General features: G+C 36.0%; 1 protein-coding gene across 4 annotated transcripts in view; it reads left to right on the top strand.

Moving 5' to 3' along the window:
• LOC138703125 (ATP-binding cassette sub-family G member 4-like) overlaps positions 1 to 25,639 on the top strand; it is a 74,436-nt gene that overhangs the window by 41,449 nt on the left and 7,348 nt on the right. For 3 of the 4 annotated variants that reach the window (XM_069830730.1, XM_069830732.1, XM_069830731.1), the window contains 7 exons: positions 754 to 943; positions 7,419 to 7,564; positions 8,478 to 8,716; positions 13,029 to 13,136; positions 17,295 to 17,458; positions 20,289 to 20,457; positions 23,229 to 23,329. In XM_069830730.1, coding sequence (XP_069686831.1) covers positions 754 to 943; positions 7,419 to 7,564; positions 8,478 to 8,716; positions 13,029 to 13,136; positions 17,295 to 17,458; positions 20,289 to 20,457; positions 23,229 to 23,329 — 1,117 coding nt within the window. Of the gene's footprint in view, positions 1 to 753; positions 944 to 7,418; positions 7,565 to 8,477; positions 8,717 to 13,028; positions 13,137 to 17,294; positions 17,459 to 20,288; positions 20,458 to 21,634; positions 23,207 to 23,228; positions 23,330 to 25,639 lie in introns of those variants that run through there. The other variant, XM_069830733.1, reaches the window with a different exon arrangement.

Genomic DNA, 25,639 nt, shown 5'->3' with positions numbered 1-25,639 from the left:
CAGAAAATAAAATTGTGCTACTAAAATTTTCATCTCGTGTTTGTACAATTCTCTTCGGCAATAAAATCATGTTCTTTATTCATGTAGACAAGAACATGATTATTTCTAGACATTTTATAGACTATAAAAATATAAGCAATTTGTTTACATATTTCTTTTAGACAGTTGTGCTATTAACATTTTCATCTCGTGTTTGCACAATTATTTTCGATAATTGCACTACTAAATTTATCATCTCATGCTTATGTCGTTAATGCGGGAAGAAGTTATCAAGGATATAGTCAAAAAAGGGGAAAGTCGATTGCATAAATAAAACTTCTTGCAGCTGACCGGGAACAATATAAGAAATGGATCAGAGGCAACCCCTCCACGCTGCTTCGGCGGCAATAAGGAGGTAGTGAAAGAAGAAGAAGAAGAAGAAGAAGAAGAAGCTTATGTCGTGATTCATGAATCACTGAGGAATCAGCAGGATATCTGTAGAAATATTTTTTTCTCTTTCTTTTCAGTTCTAATACTTTTTCAAACGGCAGTTAGTCGTGGACGCAGTATCAGTCAATTTTATTGCATTATTATACATAATGGTTGAGTGGAAGAGAAGGCCTGATGGCCTTAACTCTGCCAGGGAAAATAAAACTATTATTATTATTATTATTATTATTATTATTATTATTATTATTATTATTACTTAATTTTATGTTATTTAATGTATTGTAGTAAAGGTGTCTGAAGTAATAATTAAATTATCTGTTTCAGAATACATGGTGTAACTGGATCTATTAAAATAAATGGAAAGGAGCGTAATGTTTCGAAATTCAGAAAACTTTCATGTTACATAAAGCAGGATTTTTCCATGTTGGCATTATTAACCACAAAGGAGACCATGATGCTTGCAGCAGATCTGAAGTTAGATTCTGGTATATCAAAGCAACAAAAGAAAATAATTGTAAGTTGAAATAATTACACATGGTTTTATTGCTTACTAGATTACTTCGATTAATCATAGCTTCATAGGCCTATAGTCTATGTAAAAATGAGATTACTCGTTAGACATTTAGCTCTCACGCTACTCTGTATGTGTTAAGCCTTCGTTTTTTCTGAACCAACGCATGCGACGTGCGAGGCCCTCGCACAAATCCGGACTACACGAGAGATAGTGAGTGGTTTCTATAACTGTGAGATGCAAGGTCTGCGCACCTCTCAGCATAGAAACCACTCACTATCTCTCGTGTAGTCCGGATTTGTGCCTCGCACCTCGCACGTCGCATCGTCGGTTCAGAAAAACCAAGGCGTAAGAGGATATTCATAGAGGATTTTTGGTACGGTACGTCAGTCCCCTCCTAACACTAACAAGCAAAAAAACAATCCTAAGTCACTTTTTCAAAGTTTTGAGTAAATGCCTTTTTAATGTTCAAAACAGCCAATAATGTTCATTCAACATAATTATTTTCACCATGTAATGAGAAAACATTTCCTCACAACAATGACCAACCACAACAGTTAAATAAATTGTTGCATGGCTTCCAGAAGCAACAATGCCCCTCGATGTAAAACTATTACAATAAAATTAATTATAACATTTATAACATTACAGAAAGGACTAGTGAATTTTGTTACATATTTTCTTACAACAGTGGCCAATGATAATAATGAGAAGGTAAAGTCAAGCTCATGACAGGCCAAATCGGGGCAGAGGGTGGCGAGAGGTTAAGGCTCCCGCCTTTACAGACAATCGGCATTTAATGGCAGTAGGGATGTCAATCTTACGTGCCCGTCGCCTGTCTCTGGTACTCATTTCTGTTAGAGGCTAAGTAGACCCCAGGGCCATAGTGCGGCTGGAAGGATTAGATCACTGGAAAAGGCTTTAAAGAATCACCAGGTTTCGCTTGTGACTCAATGGACTTACACCATACAGATATATGATACATTGTACCAAACTTTTAAACTTATTCTGAAGATTTTTATTGGTTATTAATTATCTTCTGTTGGATTTAACACGCCAAATTCGTAACTGACAGCGACATGATAATCACTGAGCAGAGAAAAAAATTGTTCATGATTTAAATTAATAGAATATCGCTAATAATTTCTACCAAATTGTCTAATACATAAAATCAAACAAATGATCGACAGACCTATCATGAAGATAAGTGCTTCCAGCTGTGATGTTACTAGATGTAATATGATATGGCAATAACTGGCTATCTGTTAAGTAGCAATAAATATATAGTAAGCGACATATGGTCTCAAGTTCTGATAAGTTAATTATCTGCAAGATTGAAGTGTTTTGCACTTCATTTAATCACGTAAAAGGCATTAATGACGTGAATCGGTTATTCGTCACTGTATAAATATAAATTATTGAACTATGGATAACACACGACTAGGTTTTATGTTGCAAAAATGGGTTTCAAAATTTTGATAGGAATACGAGTTTTCAGATTTGAAAAGTGATTCTGATATGCATTTCTCTATTAGTGTACGGGCTTCTCATTAACTAATTCAGAAATTTAGGTCATAATCAGTACTTACTAATTTGTTCATTTCAGAAATTTAGCACGATACCTCAATTTTAACTGTAAAAATAGCAAAGTGAGGGTAAAAAAGTAACTTGACTGTTGAACTGTTGCATAACACAGTTAAACTGTTTCAGAACACAAGTAAATAAATAAATAAATAAATAAATAAATAAATAAATCAATGAATAAATGAATGAATACCGGTAATGTAAATTAAGAAAAAATATAATTGTTTATATTCCAAATTCAAAACTGAAACTTTTTAGGCCCTATCAGTGGAACGTGAAACGATTATAGAAAAAAAAAAGTAGTTCGAACCTAAGAATATGGGACTTAATAATTACGCCTATAAATATGGAAGCAAAGGCCATATTTTATATAGTAGCGGGTACTTAACTTTTCATCTTGAGTGGAAGTATTTTTTCCTACTTGGTTATTTAAGGATACACTGATGTGAAATTTTGTCATTTTGGTCAAAAATATTGATTTTTTGTTTTTATCTTTAAAAAATTGTTCATGGTGTAGAGATGTCCTCTGCCAATTTTCATGGCCGTACGATCAGTCTATCACCTGTTTAGGGCCACATTTCTAAAAGGTTGCGCGCTCTGACTGGTAATGTAAATCCCCCGTCCACGCCCTCAACTCTGAATTCTGCGATGATTGTGGAAATTACGCTGCATTTCATATATTATTTATTACACTACTGTTTGTGAAAAGACAACACACAGAAGGAATGGCCCGAACGACTCCAATCTCGGGAGATGTGTAGAACAGTGTACCATCAATAATTGATTACATTTCCAGAGAAATGGCGTGCACATAGGCTCAACGGTGATGACTCTTGTTTCACCAGCAAGGTCAATGTTATGCCTTGCTCAGTCAGTGCAGAGCTGCCAAAGGAAGTGGAAACGTGAATCTAGTGTAGGTATGCCTCGTCGACGAGGAAGGCCGCAATATCAGCACGTGAATGAGTTCGGGGGAAATGATTGTTCTCCAGTAAGCAGGTTTGTCATACCGTGACATTTCGGCTCGTACAGGGCATGCTGCTATGACAGTGATGCGTATGTGGAACCAGTGGATAGAAGAGGGTCGTACACAGAGACGAGCAGATACTGGACCACGTAATGTGACCACAGTACGGGATGATCACCATCTTATCCTCTTGGCTGTGGCGGACCGTACAGCTTCATCCACAATGTTGAGTCGACGTTGGAATACTGCATCGGGTGTTGATCTATCTGCCGTCGTTCGTCGCCGTCTTTTGAGGGATGGACTAGTGGCTCGCATGCCGTTGCGACGGCTTCCATTGTCCAGAAACCACCAACATCTCAGACTATAATGGGCACGTGAACACCGTCACTGGCGTGCTGAGTAGCAAAATGTAGTGTTTTCGGACAAGTCATGCTAGTCCTACTTGTCCTACAATGATGGTTGCATACATGTTAGACCCTACCGTGGTGAACACAATCTGAGAGCATGTATTGTTGAGCAGCATAGCGGAGAAACGCTAGTGTGATAGTGTGGGCGCCATTGGATACAATATGCGATCTCGCCTTCTACGTATTCAGGGCAATCTGAACAGCAATCGCTACATTAGGGAGGTTTTAGAGCCTGAAGTACTGCCCCTCCTTCAGGCAACTCCACATGCCATATTTCAGCAGGACAATGACCGGCAACATGTGGCGAGGATTGTGCAAGCCTTCTTTTGAAGAACGATGGGTATCCTCTTCCGTGGCCTGCACGTTCGCCAGACATGTCGCTCATCGAACATGTGTGGGAAATGGTTGGTTGGCAATTTGTTCGTCATGGTCCTCCAGCACCGACCCTTCACTCTTTGTGGTTTCGCATACAAACTGCGTAAAGGGAGATTCCCCAGGAACATATCCAGTCTCTCTTTGATTCCATGGCACGACGCTTAGGAGCTCTGATTGCAGCGCATGGAAGCTTCACACCATACTGAAATCTCACGGTCACAGATCAGGTACAATTCTGTAATTCTAATCATTTGTATATTGTTGTGTACCTAATCTGAGGTATCAATTTCATTTCAGTCACATGTACCTTTCTTGGTGTTACAATTTCCACAAACATTTGTGTACATTAGATTTCCAATTCAGACAGTGTAGCTTCTCGACTTCTCCAAATATTTCTTCATAGGACCCAACAGATGTCACTTCAAAGGATGCTTTCCTTTGAAAAATATTCAGTCACCAAGGAGACCACAACTCTTGTCTAAAGAAAAATTCCATTTGTTGCTTGTAGCCATAACAACGTGTTTTCCATGCATGGTTTTTCTTTTGTTATACAAGAAATATTTGCAAGTTTCTAACAGTTTTATTGTTAGTGTTATAATAGTGTCTACAGTCTATAGTGATTTGTTTTCATAAGTTTACATGTTTTTTTTTTTTCAGTCGTCATCTTTATTTACTAGTGCAGGTTAGGTGTGCACTGCATGGTAGTGTATATAAGAGTAAGTTCTGCGTATAATAAGCAAGGCCTATATATATCTCAAAATGGCTAGAAAATCAAAAAGATAGAGTTCTTGTTTATTATTATCATCCCAAACTTTGAAGTCAATTTTCTCCACTTTCAGTTTTTGTAAATTTTTCATTGCTAAAAATGCTACTCTTCCTACAAATTTTGTACTACATGCATGATTTTTTTTGTAGAGGTTTCTGAATGTGTTCTTAACAAAACTTACTATCAGGATTATACCTAACATTAATATTTTATTTAATATTAATTTTCGTCCACACCTGTGGAGTAACGGTCAGCGCGTCTGGCCGCGAAACCAGGTGGCCCGGGTTCGATTCCCGGTCGGGGCAAGTTACCTGGTTGAGGTTTTTTCCGGGGTTTTCCCTCAACCCAATATAAGCAAATGCTGGGTAACTTTCGGTGTTGGACCCCGGACTCATTTCACCGGCATTATCACCTTCATCTCATTCAGACGCTAAATAACCTTAGATGTTGATAAAGCGTCGTAAAATAACCTACTAAAATAAAAAAAATATTAATTTTTCTTTATGCTCGAGTTGATTTTTTTTTCCGTTTTTACACTTTAGTGCATAAAATATTTTTTATTTTATTTTTAGTACAATAAAAGGAAAAATTGTATAGTAAGTTTTATTTCCGAGGGTCTGACAAGTATGTAGACAAAATTTCAGGCCAAAATATTTGAATTTGTGGGAGGAGTAGCAATTTTTGAAAAGCTAAATTTACACAATTTAAAATTACAAAATTATTAATAATTCATATATTTTTGCATCAAATGAGACGAAACGTTGTACACAGACTATTTGTATACAGTAGGACAACTGTACAAAATTTCAGAGATCTACATCGAATAGTTTAGAAATTTCAAATTTCACATCAGTGTACCCTTAACAACGCTGTATCAACTACTAGGTTATTTAACGTCGATGGGATTGGCGATAGCGAGATGAAGCCGAGGATTCGCCATAGCTTACCTGACATTTGTCTTACGGTTGGGGTAAACCTCGGAAAAAACCCAACCAGGTAATCAGCGTAAGCGGGGATTGAACTCGTGCCCAAGTGCCACTCCGGATCGACAGGCATGCGTCTTAGCCGACTGAGCTACGCCGTTGGAACTGTAAGTAATAGAGTATATAACTTACTTAAATCGTAGATCTCCTGTCCGTCTTCCACATTTCTTGTTGCTTACATATAGCAAACGAAACTGAAGCGACTTCCTGAATAATGAGAACATTATTTCCATAAAAATGAAATTATACAGTATTCATTTTGCATACCTGTATTTTTCGATTGCAAAATATTGTGTTCAAACATATGATTTGTTTCAGTGAATCAACACACAAAAATCGGCCTGGCTGGCGTAGTCGATAGAGTGCTGGCCTTCAGTGCCCGAGGTTGCTGGTTCGATCCCGGCCCAGGTCGATAGCATTTAAGTGTACTTAAATGCGACAGGCTCATGTCAGTGGCATGTCAGTAGATTTAATGGCATGTAAAAGAATTCCTGTGGGACAAAATTTCAGCACACCGCCGACGCTGATATAACCTCGGTAGTTGCGCGCGTTGTTAAATAAACCATAATTATTTTTTAACACACAAAATGTATATGAACTACAGAATTTTATACCGATATCTATTGTTTGTGTGACTGCAACCTGTGTGTATTTTTGTGTGACTTTACTTCGTTTATAGTGCTTTTTTCTCTCTCTTTATTTTTTGTGTAGCTTTACTTTGTAAGTGTTTTTTTTTTCTGTTTATTTCTATTATTGTATTTGTATTCCTGGTGTTGTGGAAGAGAAGGCCTGATGACCTTAACTACACCAGAATAAATAAATAGATAAATAAGTAAATAAATAAATAAGTAAATGAGTGAGTGAGTGAGTGAGTGAGTGATTGAGTGAGTGAGTGAGTGAGTGAGTGAGTGAGTGAGTGAGTGAGTGAGTGAGTGAGTGAGTGAGTGAGTGAATTGTAACTAAAAGGGAAAGCTATAGGAAAAAGGCAAATTAATTTTTGCTTTTCATTCCCAGAATGTTTTTAAAGTACGCTTAAATTTGTGGGGTGTTGTGATGTAGTTGCCTCATCTACTAATATTCAGATACTGTAGAACCTTGAATATCAAATTATAATGAATACATTTAACGAATATATACTATTTTGTGTACTGAATTGTTTCCTACAGTAATGTTACTTTCTTCTTCTTCTTCTTCTTCTTCTTCTTCTTCTTCTTCTTTTTCCTTCTCGGTAAGGGTTTAGGCGTCAACTAAAGCACTTAGCATGAATGGTTCATTGTGCGCCTCATAAACTGAAATACTGTAAACCTAGGAGACCGCAGTGGATGACCAACTTTACAGTGCTGCTGGGTTCTGCCGAATCACATTAAAACAAAATATTTAATTTTAATTTTTGTTTTAGATCAGTGACATACTTGAAATTCTTGGCCTGGAGAAAACGGTGGATACTCTTGTTCAAGACTTATCCGGGGGAGAGAAGAAGAGACTGTCACTTGGTTTAGAGCTGCTTACAAATCCCCCAGTTATGTTCTTTGATGAACCTACAAGGTAAGTTAATGAACATCTATCTACCAAAAGATTGCAGCAGTGATAGAAATTATGCTAGGCCTATATACATGTGTTCTAATTATCAATATTTTCAGAATATTATAGACTTATTAATTTGTCCTACAGAATAATATCTGTAATATTGACAATTAATATTTGAGGAGAAAAATTGGCTCCGGCGCCGGGGATCGAACCCGGGTCCTTGATTCTACGTACCAAGCGCTCTGACCACTGAACTACGCCGAATTCAATCCACAGCACCGGACCGAACCGTCCTCCTTCAATGTTTCCCTTTGTGGCCGGAGCGAATTTTTCTCCTCAAATATACAAATATTATTCTGTAGGACAAATTAATAAGTCTATAATATTCTCATAGCTGCAGTGCATATGTCTGTACAGATTACTGTGCACTTAACTGCGGAATCCCGGCCAAACAAGTCACTCAACTGAGTGCGCTCCTAATATAATGGCAGTTGACATTTGACATAAACGTCAACATATATGATGAAAGAGTAATGGAACATATATGCCTAATTTGGAGTCAGGCCACAAAGGGAAACTTGAAGAAGGAGGGTTCGGTCTGGTGCTGTGGATTGAATTAGGCGTAGCTCAGTGGTCAGAGCGCTTGGTACGTAGAAGCAAGGACCCGGGTTCGATCCCCGGCCCCGGAGCAAATTTTTCTCCTCAAATATTAATTGTCAATATTTTCAGAGTTACACTAATTTGAAATTGTTAGTAAAATACGTTTCTTCATTAGTTTTAAGGGTAAAATAATATTACAATAGAGAATGAACTATTCAGAAGTCTTATTTTTAACTTGAAGTGTATTATTCTTTACTTACTTTTGTAATAAATCATTAACCCTAAAATGCTGTTACTAATCGTTTCTGCATGGACTTTGCTAAATTTACAGTGGTCTGGATAGCTTATCAGCTCTGCAAATAATCTTACATCTGAAATCTCTGGCTCAAGAAGGGAGAACAGTCGTGTGCTCTATCCATCAGCCAAGTTCACAGCTTTTCGAGATGTTTGATGATGTCTACGTTTTATCAGAAGGACAATGTATTTACAACGGACCAAACGACAGTTTAACCAAGAACTTAGAGGAAGAAGGGTTTCATTGCCCTATCTTCTACAACAGAGCAGATTTCGGTGAGCAAAAGAGACTATGGTCCGTCCCTGGAATCTGTGGAATAACTTCACTCATTTGGGGGCGGAGTCTATCTGTGCCGGAGTGTATTGCGGGCAGCATCAGCTCGAGTCCGCTGAGGGGTAAGATGCTCGTGGTAGAAGGCAGAGTAGAGTTCAGATAGAAATTATCCCCTTCCCGCAAGCGATTGCTCTCTTCGTTCAACCAACACCTCCCCTAGAGCGATCATTGGCCCTAGCCATCCCTCATACCACTTGTGCAGAGGTCTTTCTACTTAACAGATTCCTGAGACGGACCATAGTATAGTTTATAATGAGAAATATAATGTTGGATACTTGGATATCGTTAGAAAAACGTGTGTGTGTGTGTGTGTGCGTGTGCGTGTGCGTGTGTGTGTGTGTGTGTGTGTGTGCGCGCGCTATTTCCATTGTCATCAATTGTTAGGCAAAGTATTTTATTTGATTTTCAATATTACATCTCTCCCTTACAATATCAATAATAAATTATTATTTGCACACAGATTATTATGCTTCTAAAATATCTTCATTGTCCCAACCCATATTTTGAAAGTTTAGACCTACTTTCGTAATGAAATGAAAAGGGAAATGTATTTGTTGGAGACATTCAATAGATTTCCCTCATTAACTGTTCTTATAGAGTAAAATAATTGAAGTTAAGGATAGAAAAACATTAGCACTAAATACTTACATATGGAAGCATATTTATCAAGAGCTGAGTCCAAAAATATCTTCTCTTCTTTACCTATCTTAAAGCTATTACAACAACAACCAATGGGCCTTTAGCTGTTTAGTGTGCTAAAGTAATAAATAAAAATGAAATAAATATAGTTCTAGAACTATATATAGGTAATGAACAGGGTGCGAATTAACGGGGGGATGGTGGGATTCCCCCCGTTGGAAATCCCCCTCTCACAAATTCATATTAACATCCCTGCGAGTGAAAACTCTATCCCCCTCACAAAATATAATTGTTTTAATGCGAATATACTTTATAAAGTACTGTATAAAGTAAGCAAAGAAAATAATATTTATGTACTACGCGACCAAGGCGGGAACCGTTTTGTTTGGTGGCGCTGCGATTCGCTTCATAACACAGGCCATGCTGTGTAGTCCGCATCAGATGCAAAATGAAGCACATGGTGAACTGTTCGCTTGTTTCGTTATTATTAATACGCTTTATATATTATATGTTCGTATAAGTTTATAATTTATAGTTTATTGTTTAGTTTTATTTATCATATGCTTACACACATAGAAATCTATTCAGAAAACACACCACAACATCGGTGTTCGTAAAGTAACGTAAACTAAAGTAGCTGCCGTATTTTATATGGTATTGCATTTGATATGCATTTCTTATCTTAGCATTTCTCATTCTTTACCTTCCTTTCTAATCCTACTAATTGTTTTTAGTAGGTTATTTTACAACGCTTTATCAACATTAGGTTATTTAGCGTCTGAATGAGATGAAGTTGATAATGCCAGTGAAATCAGTCCGGGATCCAGCACCGATAGTTACCCAGCTTTTGCTCATATTGGGTAGAGGGAAAACCCCGGAAAAACCTCAACCAGGTAACTTGCCCCGACCGGGAATCGAACCCTGGTTTCGCGGCCAGACGCGCTAACCGTTACTCCACAGGTGTGGACTACTAATTGTTTCCTTATTTATTTTGTCTTCACAATAGCTGCAGCACGCTCTGTTGCCTTCGACAGAGGTAGGAATAAACCCGTTGTCTTTTCTTCATCACAAAACTTTATGGCATTACAACGCTCCGCGCTTGGCTACGAAACACACGTCTTCCTACACGCGGCATTACGACCAGATTGAAACAATAGGCGTTGGATGTGACGATACTCCCGTAGTAAACATACGGAGCGAGCACGGAGTTCCTCATTCTGCCACGACGGGTCTTGCCTTGGTCGCGTAGTATTATCATCACCGGCAAGCTGACAACAAACAATAACTTAGGAATTACACATCTTATGTTTATGGACATAATATTATTATGATCAAGATGCAAGACAAGCAACTCAGTGCAACCAAGCGTTGAGCCGTATCGAATGAGGATAATAATAATTTTATGTGTGGTATTCTCTATCTAGGATTCTATCCTCTCCTCATCAGAAATTTTAATTCGCACTCTGGGTATGAAGTCTGGTTTCCATCTTACAGTTGTATGTTAATGTAATGCAATTGAAGAGTGGCCTACATGGAGAAAACGTAATAAGTTAACTGTTTATTGTTTTTACATTAGAGCAAGTTAAACGTTTCAAGACCCATTATATTCTATTGTATTCGCGTTGTCATTCTTCAGATTTCTTTGCACTAATGAGGTTGTTACTCTGTACAGTTAAACTACACAAATCTACACTAACTGAGCCATTACATGACATCTAAAACAGAAAATAGATAATTTTGGACTTATCCAGTTTTCCCTCTGTGCTCTTCAATTATGATAGTGATAAATAAAAATCCTTAACATGGCTTCTTTTTGAAACGAAGCTTGAAGAATACTTCCTGCTAGATATCCTCATCACATAAATGGAAATTGACACTGCCAGATCAACAGAATGTCGGCGTTAATAACTAGACTTAGAAGTGGAGGTCCCAGTCGGGGCGATACAGGTTAACTAACAGCGGAGTATTGGATAGAAGTGGGGGAACAGCCTAGGGCTTATTTACTTCTTCGGTCCTCTATCCACTGTGCTGTCTGTCTAGGTATGGTTGACGTTGAAGATTTCGTACTTGCTAGCACTGAAGCTGGGACATTTTTGGACAAGGTGAAGTCATTGCGAGATGTCGAGAACGAAATGCAGTTGGAACAAATTTGTAATATAAATTATTAACTTTCTTTCACAAGAAAGTAAAATAAAACCTTTCAAGAAGAGGCAAAATGCATCACATTGGCAGGCAAAAAAAAAAAGCTTTAATTATGGACTAAAAATTTATAACATGATTCATATTATTATTATTATTATTATTATTATTATTATTATTATTATTATTATTATTATTATTATTATTATTATTATTATTATTATTATTATTGTGGTCGTACCGGCGAATCAGTTCTATTCCGAGGCTTATTGTTAGGTTTCGTAACAAGCTGTTTTTTTACGGTATGGGTTGTTAGCCCTTCGCCCAACCCCCAAGCTGGAAGACCACCCCTTATCGGCTGTCCACGACTGCTTATTCAATATATTCGCAGCTACCCTCCATATCTGGAGACCGTCTCCTCTATCCGCAACCTGAGGACCTGTTGACGTAGATGGGAGGATAATATTAAAATGGATTTGAGGGAGGTGGGATATGATGGTAGGGACTGGATTAATCTTGCTCAGGATAGGGACCTATGGTGGGCTTATGTGAGGGTGGCAATGAACCTCCGGGTTCCTTAAAAACCATAAGTAAGTAAGTACGAAATATCCAGTGGTTTGGCAAAACTTTATTATAATTCATTCGATTCGCTCTTTACTCTTTTTTATTATCAAGTTAACCCACAAAACTTTCATTTTCACTTCTTATTAACATTAAATTCTTACTAGATACAATATTTAGGTTATTTTAATTTTAAATATAATTTTGTTTTTCTTTCTTCGTAATAATTGATTAACATAGTTATGTACTATATTCTCAATTTTCCCTCGGAACACAAGTTTTACTCATATTATGGGTGTTAGATTTGTAGCAAATAGAACATAATATTGTTTTCTAAATGTTTATCTAAATGTTGTGTCTTTTATAGTATAATGTAATTATTGTAAGACAAGTTTATTTCTATCATTTATGCTTTGTAATTATTACTTTATATATGGCGTTTAATTGCAAATGTTCTATTTTCTGATGATGGTGATGATGATGATGATGATAATAATAATAATAATAATAATAATAATAATAATAATAATAATAATAATAATCATAATTGTTAAAAATTACCTTTTTAAACAGTATTGCTCTATATAACTCTTCATAGGTCTAAGAAAATGTTATTTTTCTACACCTGGGAGACGATAATTCATTGTATTCTGGTCAACATAATATTTACGCTTGTCTTTCAGGCAGAAATTTATATATTTATCTCCTCGGCCTATATTGCAAAATCTCCGACTGACATGGTATGTGTATGATGGGAGAGGACTACATTGCCAGCTGCTCTGTGAACACTGCTTTATCCTGTGTGCACGTAACTTCAGAGTTTGTGTCTCAACTTCGAAGTCTATTAATAAATAACCAATCAATCAGTAGGTTATGTATTAGATTATAAGTATCCTAATTTGATATTGTTTTCAGCAATTGAAATCGCAAGTGGACAGAGAGGTGACAAGAGCAAATTGATTGACAAGTTTAACAGCAAGGAAGTAGACATAGAATGTCAGCAAGAGGGCGACAGTGTAGAAAGTAAGTACCTATTATTAATGCATATAAGTACTTAAATACTGTACGAGCCTTAACCGTTTTGTGAAATGCCATTTCTACTGTTGAGCATAATTTTTATAAACAAATATTTACTTCTGTATCTAAGTTACCATTTAGTCTGTGCATTTTAAATAAATGTTTGAAAACTATACTTCGTTCCACAATGTCTGACAGGGGAAGTAAATATTTCCGGTAGAGGAAGAGAGAAGTATAATTGCTATTCAACCAATGGTAGAGATCTCATTACACGCTTGACTTGAAGTGGACGGGGGTAGAACGCTTCAGAACGCCCAACTTCAAGTCAAGTGTGAAAAGAGATCTCTGCCATTGGTTGGTTGGTCTGCCGGCAATATTTACATCTTCTGTCAGACATTATGGAACGAAGTATAGTGACTGTCGAGATGCATGAAGTTGACGACACTGGACTTCTTTGTGAAACCTTTAGAAATGTATTGCAAATTCCTTGACATAGTCTTTTATGAGATTTTTTTATCTTGGAAAGTTTAAGTGGCCATCTATTCGGGGAAAATGTCTATTATACTCTACACCAGCGGCCATCAGCACAGAGTACCCGGGGGCTAGCGTCTCTTACCCGCGGTGCATTCGTAGCTGCTAGCGGGTATGCTCTCTACCTCTTCCTGCTGCACGAGGGGGTACAACACGTTGCTCCGCTTACCCTTTACCCATTTCAGCGAACGAGTTTGAATATCATCGTATATGTAATATGTATTACTAATATGTATAAGCAGTAAAATGTAACATGAACTGCTCCCAGGAAGCAAAAGGAGTATAGTAATGGTAAAGGAAGCTTTTAATAGAAAAAGGAGCGTCTTCTGGGGTCATCTGGAAAACGAACTAAGGAAGATACCAGTGAAATGTTTTGTGTGCATTTTATGAGGGCGGGAACATGGACATTACGACGAAGTGAAGAGGAACGTCTAAAAGCATTTGAAATGTGGATATTATGGAGAAGAATGGAACATGACGCATCAGTTTTCCTTTATCTTTTCTACAAAAGAGGGACAATTTTTTATAAATACTGCATAAATAAAAATATAAAAGTTTTCATTTCCACTATAAATGTTTCATTTTTTATTTAAAAGAATATTGATTTAATCATTAAACCTATGCACTGTTTTGTTAACCACACTGTATAGAACATGCAGTAAAAATTGCATGTCCCTAGCATCAAAATTGTAAGAGTCTTTACACTTCGAACCTGACGAAATGTGCCGAAAACAAAAGTATGAGAAAACTGCTTATAAAATTTCCATGGATTGAAGTTCAAGGGTAATTATAATGCTTTCGAGCGCCGCAGAGCATTGAAACTTGCTCAAAATATAAATAAGAGATTGCTGATTCATTTTTACAAGAAAACGAAAATGCGATTTTGACTGAAAATGACCAAAATTTCACACTTCACCCCTCTTAAGTAGATTCTGTTGCAACTATCTTGCAGTTCACTTGACGGAAGGTGGTAGGAGAAGTCTGGAAGTGCAGGCAGTTAAAATTGCCTGTTAGTGGTTTGGTTTTAAATCAGGTGCAGTGTAGCCTACTTATGATCAGAGCGGATTTTCGGTCCTCACACAGCGACAAGACGTCACGTCCCATGGTGTACGGAGGGAGCGTTGTTGTTGTTTATTGACATTTCTGGCTTTGAGCCAGAGGCCTATTTAGGGTCTTATACGCACAGGATGCCCTCTCCAGCCATTGTACATAAATAACCATATAAATATATTTACACATATGAAACTATTTCTGGCATAAGTGCCAGTAGGTGTGTGTGTGCAGTGACTGATTCCTTTTATTTTGTGTAGGCCTAATTTGTTGATTTGCTATATTTGTAGGGGACTAGTTAGTATTAATATAATATACAGGGACATCATTTTATTTTTACTAACATTTCTAATATTAACCTGGCTATACCCTTCGATTAACGATTAAGAACCGGAAATACCGTTTGCTAACCCCTTTCCACGACTGGAGTTCGATGATACTGGTGTAAAATACAAAAAAATCACTTTACTAGGTATAGGAGGGAAGAAAATTAGTTCATCCATTTACGTAAACTATGAAATATCGCGATTTGAGTTTGATAATTTTCATTGGGTTTTTTCTTTAATCAAAATACAGTACTGTATTAACAATAAGTGTTTTTGCTCACGAACTGAGCTATCCATTCGGGCGTATTCATTATGCAGTGTATATTATACTGTCTACAGCACATTAGCGTACAATATAAAGAATGAAGTTAAATTGAAAAATAATCATAATATGGATATTTAAACACAATTTTGAAAATGGTGGCCACTCATTTCGATACAGACTTCAGTTCTTTTGTGCACATTATCGCACTATAGACTATTTTACATAATTGCAATTACCAGTTTTATCCTTCGTACTAGTAACTCATGGTGAAATAATCCTGTACCTGCTTATAAAAAATTACCTTACGTACTTAAATTCAGTCTTCACTTTTGCCCGATCCGAAAAGATAAAATTACTCAGACATGCTGTCTACTGTCCGTTCAAGTGGTTTTGTCGCAGGGTCGTAGAAAGGGGGAGGGGAAATCACGTGACAGTTAATTACTTAACGAGGCCCTTTTATTTAAGTTATTTTAAACAGTTGTATAATATTACGTAGACGTCCAATTCCTAACAGAAATTAATGTTTTCAGAAAAGAGCTAAGACAGCCCAGCTACTAACCTTTACGGAGGGGCGAACAGAAGCGGGTGGGAAAGCCAGGATGCGACGTAGGCAAACGGACGACAATACCTGTGCTAGAATATAATTCAATATTGAAAGTTCTTTCGTCACAGGTAAACGCGAACATATTTCTGGAACGTACTATACTCACTATTTCAGTACTGTTTGTGTTTACTATGACCATAAGGCGACTTTGACTGTCTACGCTTGGTTCTATTTGGAGAACGGTTGGAAGTTTACTAGTAGAGGAGGTGGGAGTGAAGTACATTCAAAAACTCAGGTACAATAAAAATTGAAGTAAAAATAAAATAATGTCCCTGTACATATGGTACATATCAGGAATGGTGAACGGGAGAAGAGTTCGGGGTAAAAAATATCACCTGATAGACAACGTTAATGTATTATTATGGGGAGATTAAGAGGAGAGAAAGAATTTGGGAAGAATGAAAAATGCTGGGTTTGCAGTTAAAGATCTGCTCTTGGGCAGAACACTATGTATGCATGCATACATATATACATATATGCATACATACATACATACATACATACATACATACATACATACATATTTACGTACATACATATTTTTTGTTGAGATTTTAAAGTTTCCCCTTCGGGTGGCAGAAGCGTCTGAATGGTTATGGAGATTTTCATGGTGTAGTGTTATTTTATTGATCTGCCTCTCTGTTGCTGTCGTGTGTCCTCTCAGACAGTATTCAAATTTCCAACGCGTGCTTGCGGTTTTGTTTGTGTGTATTAGTTTGATGGTTGGGGCTGGTGGTAATTGTAGAGGAGTTTCTCCAGTGTTGTTCTGTTTGTGTTCGGTGGATTTGCGAAAATGTGTTGTGTATATACGCGATTTACTGCCGAATGTGTGTATTTCTTGTTTATGTTGTTTATATGTGTGAAGAGTGGCTTCGTTTTTGTCGTAGTGTAAACTGTGTTGTTTTTGGTGCGTCTGTGCAGGTGGAAGATTTGGCGGAGAATTCTTCTTTCGCGGGCTTCGAATTTTGATTGGGTCGTTGGAGGGGCTTGTGTGAGGAAAATGGAGGGATGTATGCATAGGGATCGAACCAATGCTTTGTACAGGTGGAGGAGTGTTTCGGTTATACAGCCAGGTCGATTGATGCCACTTGGTAGATTATTGCTCTGGTGGCTGCGTTATATTTCCTCCAGGTTTCTTTAGCTACTTCGGTCCAGGAGGGTTTGGAGGTGAAGGGTAGCTATTGAGTTGAATAATCTCCCTGCAACTGACGTACACCTAACGTTCAGTATCGGGACAGAAAATCCGCTCTCTGCTTATGGTGTTAGTTTTATGAAACTAGAGCACTCATTAAGTTTCTGAAGTTACATTGTGCACTACATGTACATTGAATGACAGTAAATTAATCGTATTCTTAAAATGCTAATGCGTTACACAATTTCTGTTTCAGCTTCAAGACTGAATCCACCACAACTGTCTACAGCACATAATATAAAGGAAACAGCCATTGTCATAGAAAAGGATGTTCACGTAGCATCAAGTTATCCTCAACCTCTGTGGAGACAGTTCCTAATTCTGACGAAAAGGTCACTGCTGTGTACTCTTAGAGATAAGGTACATAAATTAAATAATTACTTTTTAAACATTCACTGTGATGATCTCTGCACCGTCTTTTCTATCAGAAGTTATAATTTTGCCTTACAGAGTTTTCAGAAGTGGAAAGGACATGGGGATGAATAATTATTGTTCTTGGTTATTATGAAATGTTCACTCGCAATAATAAATCATAATAACCACGTAATTCATCATTATTAACCTACAGCAATTCTAAAATACTTCACTAAATAAATTTTAATTCACAAGTGTTCTGTTTTTATTTATTTATTTATTTATTTATTTATTTATTTACTAATTTATTTATTTATTTACTTATTTAACAGCAATTATAAAACTATTTCACTAAATAAATTTTAATTCACAAGTGTTCTGTTTTTATTTATTTATTTATTTATTTATTTACTTATTTACTAATTTATTTATATATTTATTTACTTATTTATTTACTTATTTAGTTATTTATTTAATTATTTATTTACTTATTTATTTGTTTGTTTGTTTATTTGTTTATCTGTGTGCTGAACAACAGTCAGAGGCCAATTATAGTTCAGCACAATACACAAATAGAAGATACAAAGGTGCAAAAATAAATAAATAAATAATATCTTAAATCAAGAAAAACATACACAAATAAAATTTAGAACAAGAACAGTAAATACTAATAATCAAAACGAAACTATACTTTAAAAGGATCTAAATTGTGCCCATGCAAATTGGCATATTTTATGCATCTACAGACTGGAGAAAGTGATTTTGAATTTCTGTTATAAAATTGTTTTTGAAATCTTAAACCCTTTGTAGGAATACGAAGGCTGATATTGTTTGATAGACTCACAATCAATATCACCCTTGATCACTTTGCAAAAAAAAAATTGGCAATCAAGATTTTGACGTCTAGAATAAAGGCTACAACAGTTAAAATATTTACAGGTAATCTCATAATTGAAGTCAGAGGAATTGGGTATAAATCGAAAAGCACATAAGGAAATAAATTTTCTTTGAATATTTTCCAATTTAACTGAATCAGTTGAAGTAATGGAATTCCAGTATACAGATGCATATTCAAGTTTAGATCGAACCAAAGTAAAGTACAGATTTAATAGATACTCTGGAGTAGAAAAAGAATAAGTTATAGATCTTATTAAACCAAGCATTCTTATTGAATGATTATAAATATATTGAATATGATCATGAAAATATAATTTAGAATTGAGTAATACACCAAGATCTGTAATATAATTTTTCCTAATAATACAGATGTTAAATAATAATAACAACAACAACAAATGGCTTGTGCAGCAAATGCTGCGAACTAAGTTCATTAGACGTTCAAATAAAAATTTTTCAAATTTATTTTCAATGAAGAATACCAGACATTTTGAAAGTTATTTGCTTTCATAATAATGGAACATACTCCCTCTGAATGGTTTTTTATGCCAAATACTTTTTCTTGAACCTATCCACCTTCAGTTTTTGAGTTTCAACGCGAAAACGCAAGTAACAATGTCAGGACGATCAGTGGGTTTTCATGTGGAAGTAAAGCAATAGCTATTTCAGGTCATAGAAGGTAAAATCATTTTATCCTGCTAAGAGATCTTGCTGAAATGATCGGGAGACTACAAAATTTTGTAGGCCTCTTATTTTATCAGTAAGTAATACCTTTTGGTCTTTCCTTTGGAACTGTAATTTTTGCGCTTTCTCGAGCCAATACTGAAGAGAATGACGCATATAAATATCTACCTCGCTTCATTAATAACTATAAAAATATTTGATTTTTAATAACAATATTATTATCTTACGTAAGCCGCCACCCAGTAAATTATAGAAATGAAGATCTAATTTAAGATATTGTCTACAGCTACTTATATAACCCCAAAACGTTTCACTTTCATATCATCAATATAGCATTAATATGTATAATTAATGAAAAATAGACACATCATGGCATTAACTATAATAATATTTCATTTCTAATGGTAATAATGTCACCAAATCACCTCAAGTTTTGTAGATTTTAATATCCAATACACAGCTGTACTTTGAAAATTACATACTGCAGAATCAGACCTGTAAATTATTTTTAGTAAGTCTTGAAGTTTTTAATAACTAATTGAATTTGAACCACAGTCTTGTATATACAGTCACGAAGCTTGAGTTGTGAGGGTGCTAGGAATAGACTGTGCCGGTACTATTTTGCATTGTCTGTATTGAGGCGATATTAGCGATCCTAGTCGTTAGCAGTTGTTTATGGATGCATATTTACTACGTATTGAGCTTCGTGAATGTGTATACTAGACTGTGTTTGAACTCTAAATATGTCATCAATCCTGCAGGTCATGACCTCCGTATAATCGCCTATTGTTTATTGTAGTGTGTGTTTTGTTTTATTCTGAAATGCAATCAGTTCTCAAAACTGACGAAAGATGTATTTTGGAAAATGGGAAAATTATGTAGAAAAACGAACGCTTCACTGAAAGTTGCTATACTTATGAAAATCCTTGGATGCCAAGCTTCAAAATGACGGGTCATTCATTATAATCCGTTCAGCCGTTTTTCCGTACGTAATTTCCATTACCAGTTCAAATTATATAGCCTATATAGGTAATAATAATAATAATAATAATAATAATAATAATAATAATAATAATAATAATAATAATAATAATAATATAGGAATTTTTCTTTTCATACACTTTCTGCTCGGTTTTTATTCCCCAATTCGTAAAAAGATTTACAAATATATGACGAATTTCAGTAATAATACCACAAATTTGTTTTTCTGTGCTTGTTATAGTGTATTAATAATAGCATGTGTTCTATTTTTCAGCTTTGTGTTTGGGTACGAATCGTTACTCACCTAGTAATTGGATTATTACTTGGGGCTGTGTATTACAACATTGGAAATGATGCTTCCAAAGTACTGAGTAATGTGTCGTGTCTTTTCTTCTTCGTTTTGTTCCTGTTTTCCTGCAATGCAATGCCGGGCATAATGAAAAGTAAGTTTACTATGTACATTTAAATGTAGTAGCGACTATACACTATAAATTGAATACAGTAGCCTATACCGTAAGCCTACTATATTTACAGTGAAATTCTGACAAAAATGGTATTGATTAATTATGCATGGACCACAGAGATCAAAAACAGGTACACGTGAGGTAAGAGTGATTTCGATACCAAGTGATGGTAAAAGATTTTTCTATACACCAAAGTCCAGAGACCGGAACTTTAGCAGAATGCCTTTTTAAATGTGTTAAATCTGTCTTCATTTTGAAAGTAAATCTGTACGAATTATAACTTTGTGATTGAAACGTTACAGTTTTATGTTGCCCTTTTCTGTCTTCTTAATATAAATGCCTAATTTACAAAATAAATTATTTTTTTGTCTTTATTTGATTATTTATCTATTATTTATTAAGCTTAATTTATTATTAAAAATTGCCTACAGATATATTTTAATTTATTTCTATAACCGCTACAATGAAAGTGACTTCACCGAATGTATATTATTGTCTTTCAATCAGTTCATGTTCTCTTTGCAACAATGAGTGCTGCCGTGCAAAAATGTATAACAGTAAGCGTTTTAATTATCGCTTGTGTTTATTTGACAAGCAACAATGAGTGCGGGTCTAACGTTATTTTTAACGGTTATTTTTCTTTCAGTTTTCATTGCGACGTTGTTGTAGCTAGCTAAATATTTCATATCGCAACATATCAGTACAACCAAACATAAAAATGCTCTTTCCAAGGCTACTGGGAAGAAGATTTCTTTGCTTCCAACAGTAATTGCAACATCGAGTAGAAAATCTCAATTTGCATTCGACTTATATAAAGTTTTCTTGCTGCCGAAATCCCTTTGTGAAAAGTGCAAGGTTTTTGTAATTGCCTTTTATTGCGTATTTTAGCTATTTATAATGATTCATAATGTCTAAACTTCCGGTCTCTGATCATAACTTTCAGTCATTCTCTGAGGTTAAATGTTACCATGCTTGTCATATCTAAGGTGAGTGCTTTCGAAGTTGACAAGGGGATGATCGTTTTAGAATGATACAAATTCTTGTCATGATTTCCTCCAAAAGGAAAGCGAAGTCAGGAGTCTGCCCTTGATGTTTTACTTAAACAAAATTCTGTGGTAGTTTCAGATATATAAATACGATAATTATCGTGTTTCAGGGAACATTATGGGAAGAGGCTATAGAGAAAATTTCGAATGCCTTGAGTCCTGACCTTGCTACTTCAAAATAAAGTGTAATGAAGCAACTATCTAATGTAATACCATAAATGATATCAGATCCATCTTTACTGGAATTTATGATGAAATACTGAGAAACTTCAGATGGCTGATCTTTAGAATTCAGCGAATGGATCATTTAAAGCAGGCCTGCACAAGGTTTGCGCTCTCCGAGCCGGCTCACAGCTCATGAGCGGAATGCAGATATTAGCTGTGCTCTGTATGGGTGGACTGGAAGAAGGGGTGGATTTCGTACAAAATATACACAAAAGGAAGTACTAGTAAGAGTGGTTATGAAATGAATTCCCGTTCAGTGTTTGCAAAACTATCTTGGACTATTATTAATTAATAAAGAAATATTTATTTTACAGAAGTAATAGAAATTCTATAGCTACTTAAATGTGCAATATCATTTTGTTATATTTTTACTTATCAGTACATCAAAACGAGGTTTTATGGTGTTGGCAGTTGAAAGGAACAGTAGCCTAATGATCATAATGAAACATCAGATACAGATGTTCGATGTCTGCCTTTATTAAAGTTGATTATAGAAAACAGTTGCTCACAAATATAAATGTTGAGCCAACATAGCAATCATTTTCACAGCCAGCCTATGTAGTCGTGGATATTATTGCTAATGTTTAGTCTTGTAAAACTCAACCAGGCTAGTAGTATTATTCAAACCATCTTTAGTCCTTAGGTCACATTGAAGATCAATAAGTTCGAACTGTAAATCGTTAAATGTTAAATCACAGTCTACTATATACAGTCACGAAGCTTGAGTTTTGAGGGTGCTGGAAACAATAGACTGTGACGGTACTATTTTGCATTGCCTGTAATGAGGCAATATTAGCGATCCTAGTGGTGAGCAACTATCTAATGTTTGCATATTTACTACGTATTGAGCTTCGCGACTGTATATACTAGACTGTGGTTAAATGTTATGTTCCGTCTTTTAGATTCCTCCATACTGTACTATAGCAGTAGGTAAGCAACGTGAAACAGTTACTGAGAATAGGCCTACACACTGCACTCCACTAGATAACTGAGTGGTCGTTTCTCTCTCCTCTACCCATAGCAAGTCTATGTCATTCTGACGTATCTTCCTCTCCGATTCGGCGAGCGGTAAACACCGCTCTCCCGCTCCGAAGGAGCGCGCGCGCTCGTTGAGCGCTGTTTGTGCAGGCTTGATTTGAAGTAATGATTTTTTGTACGCATCTCAGAAATGAACCTATTTAACTTCAAAGTATAGTGCAGTTCAGGAAGGTCTTAATCGACCATATCTGGAAATGTCGGAGATTATAACTTTTAGATTGGCTGCTGTCCACTCCATGACCATCATGAATGTTTATCGGAATTAGAATAGAAGGCCCATATTCTAGTGCCGAGATTTTGAAAGCATGGTAGCTTCACCATTCTGCCTTGATTATGGTCCATAGCATATCTGCAAGATATATTAAACCTGATATTTTAAATCATTTTCTCCAGTGTCATACTTTCGTGCGAAGAACTAAAAATGTCACCTTTCTTTTGCAGTTCCTTTCGAGATTCCAGTAGTTTTACACGAAGTTCTCAACAACTGGTACTCACTGAAAGCGTATTTTATGTCAAAACTGGTTGCAGATATTCCCGTACAGGTATGTAATATACCGAATGAGTGATTAGCAGGCTTAGGATCCGGGACATTTTAGCAACTAATGTACGCATAACTTGACTACAGAGTTCCTTGAACACAGTAGACAGATATACTGTGAATGTAAACAACGACGTCAGTGTGTTGCGTTATATTCTACTATTAATAGTACAACCTATTGTCGGTGGAAAATGAAGTAGGATACGTACCTCACAAGTTTTCAAGTCCCTGGGCGACATTGAAGTCGTTAGCGTTACAATCAACAACCATGTAGTACATACTTGCAACTAATTCGAAAAAACTGTTCACTATGAATTGAATGAAAATGCACTGTGGTGGTCTGAGTTCGTTTCGTAGGGAGAGACGGAAGAATACTGTACTTCTGATCACGAACCGAATTGTACAGTAGTGGCAAAAAGAAACCGGACCGACCCTTGTACCTGATTTCAGAGCCTTGTTCACTCCAGAGCACGATAGACTGGTAATTAAGACTTTCGTGGTTCGAATCCTGCCTGGGAAGGAAACTCTTTTTTGTTCCTTATTCAAATTTATTCCCAATACTTTTCGATTGCAGCGATATTTTACTACTTAATTAACTTATTATTCCCAGAACATGAATTTTACCAGCAATCAAAAAATATTGGGAATAAATGTGAATAAGGAACAAAAAAAAGTTTCCTTCCCAGGCAGAATTCGAACCACGAAAGTCTTAGTTACCAGTCTATCGTGCTCCGGAGTGAACAAGGCTCTGAAATCAGCTACAAGGGTCGGTCCGGGTTTTTTTTGCCACTACTGTACACCAACGCACAGGTAAACAAAACTCACCGCAACACCTCACTCGATCTGTACTCCGTTGCACTGTAACTTCACTTCATTCTTAAGTTGTCTCGGACCCTAAGCCTGATGATTAGTAAAGAAAAATCAACACATCATTCTGGTTCCAAGCCATCTGCATCTTCGGCCATGCTATCAGTGATGCGTAGCATAATATCGGTAATTCGACACAACACAAACTCTTAATGTTTTTTTTTTTTTAACCAATTCTAAGTTCTTGGAATAAAGCCATTAACTCTTTTACTCTCCAATATAGAAGAGTGATGTAGCAAAAAGTATAACCGTTTTAAAGTAGGTTCCATATTTTTATGTTGTGGCGGATGTATCACCTACACGCAACTTCCAAACTGTTTGGACGACTGATTGGTATGACCTAGCCCAGGGATGTATGAAAACAGCACGCGAACAAGTGCAAATCATGATATTTATATTAAACCTATTGATTTTGACTACTATTTTCAAGTTCTCTTCGATTTTGGAACAGAAAATTGTGAACACACACAATATTTTAACACGAGCCGCCACTTTCTGCTAAAGACGACAAAGCATTTCTTAATAACATTTTCCAAGTGGTGTGAAATGCTATCTAAAGTTTATTTTCTGAATACAGTATGCCGTCTTTTGCATTTCTTATCTTCCTGTCTCGCAGAATTTATTTACAAGGCTATGGATCGTTTTACAGTTTGGAACATTTTTATCTATGCATTTTTTTGAAATCGTCGTCGAACTTCATGGGCCAAATTCTTTAACGCATACATACGAAACTAGAAATCGGTTCTCTAGTCGAGCCGTGGCGAAAATGCGAAAGTGCGCCGAGCCACTGTGTAACCTGCAACGTGCATAGCACCTGTGGAGGGAGGCGGACACCCGAAGGGGAAGTGAAGCAACTGTCTGACTTTTAACGGATTTTAATTTTCCTTACTTCAAGCATTTAAATGTAATTTTATACAGTATATGGTTACAAACTAATATTTAGTACGTGTAACGAAGAAAGAAATGAATAAGAAAACATAGGACACATCATCACAACCTAAAATTAAATGTCTTCAGACTGTCTCTGCGATAGAGTTTCAAAATCAGGAATTAAGTCACTTACTGCCAGTCGTAGTTGATCACGAAGGTATTTGTCTTTCAGTCGTGATATAAATTTGGTTTTTACTATTTTCATTGTTGAAAGTAATTTTTCACAAACGTAAGTTGTAGCGAACATGGCTTCAACAGAGCTAGCGAAAGAACGAAGCTTCGGATATTTATTTTTTGGCAAAGATTTGAAAAGTTCAACATTTGCCAAGTCCTTACATCTAGCTTTCATTTAACATCACATTGTAAATCTGTGAGTTTAAATTGAAGATCTAACCTCATTATTCGTACATCTGCATGAAAAGGATCGACGTACAGACATGATGATGATGATGATAATAATGATAATAATAATAATAATAATAATAATAATAATAATAATAATAATAATAATAATAAC

Source organism: Periplaneta americana, chromosome 7 (assembly GCF_040183065.1).
Source record: "Periplaneta americana isolate PAMFEO1 chromosome 7, P.americana_PAMFEO1_priV1, whole genome shotgun sequence".
In the NCBI taxonomy this organism is placed as follows: Eukaryota; Metazoa; Arthropoda; class Insecta; order Blattodea; family Blattidae; genus Periplaneta; species Periplaneta americana.
This window is presented reverse-complemented; position numbering and strand designations above follow the sequence as displayed.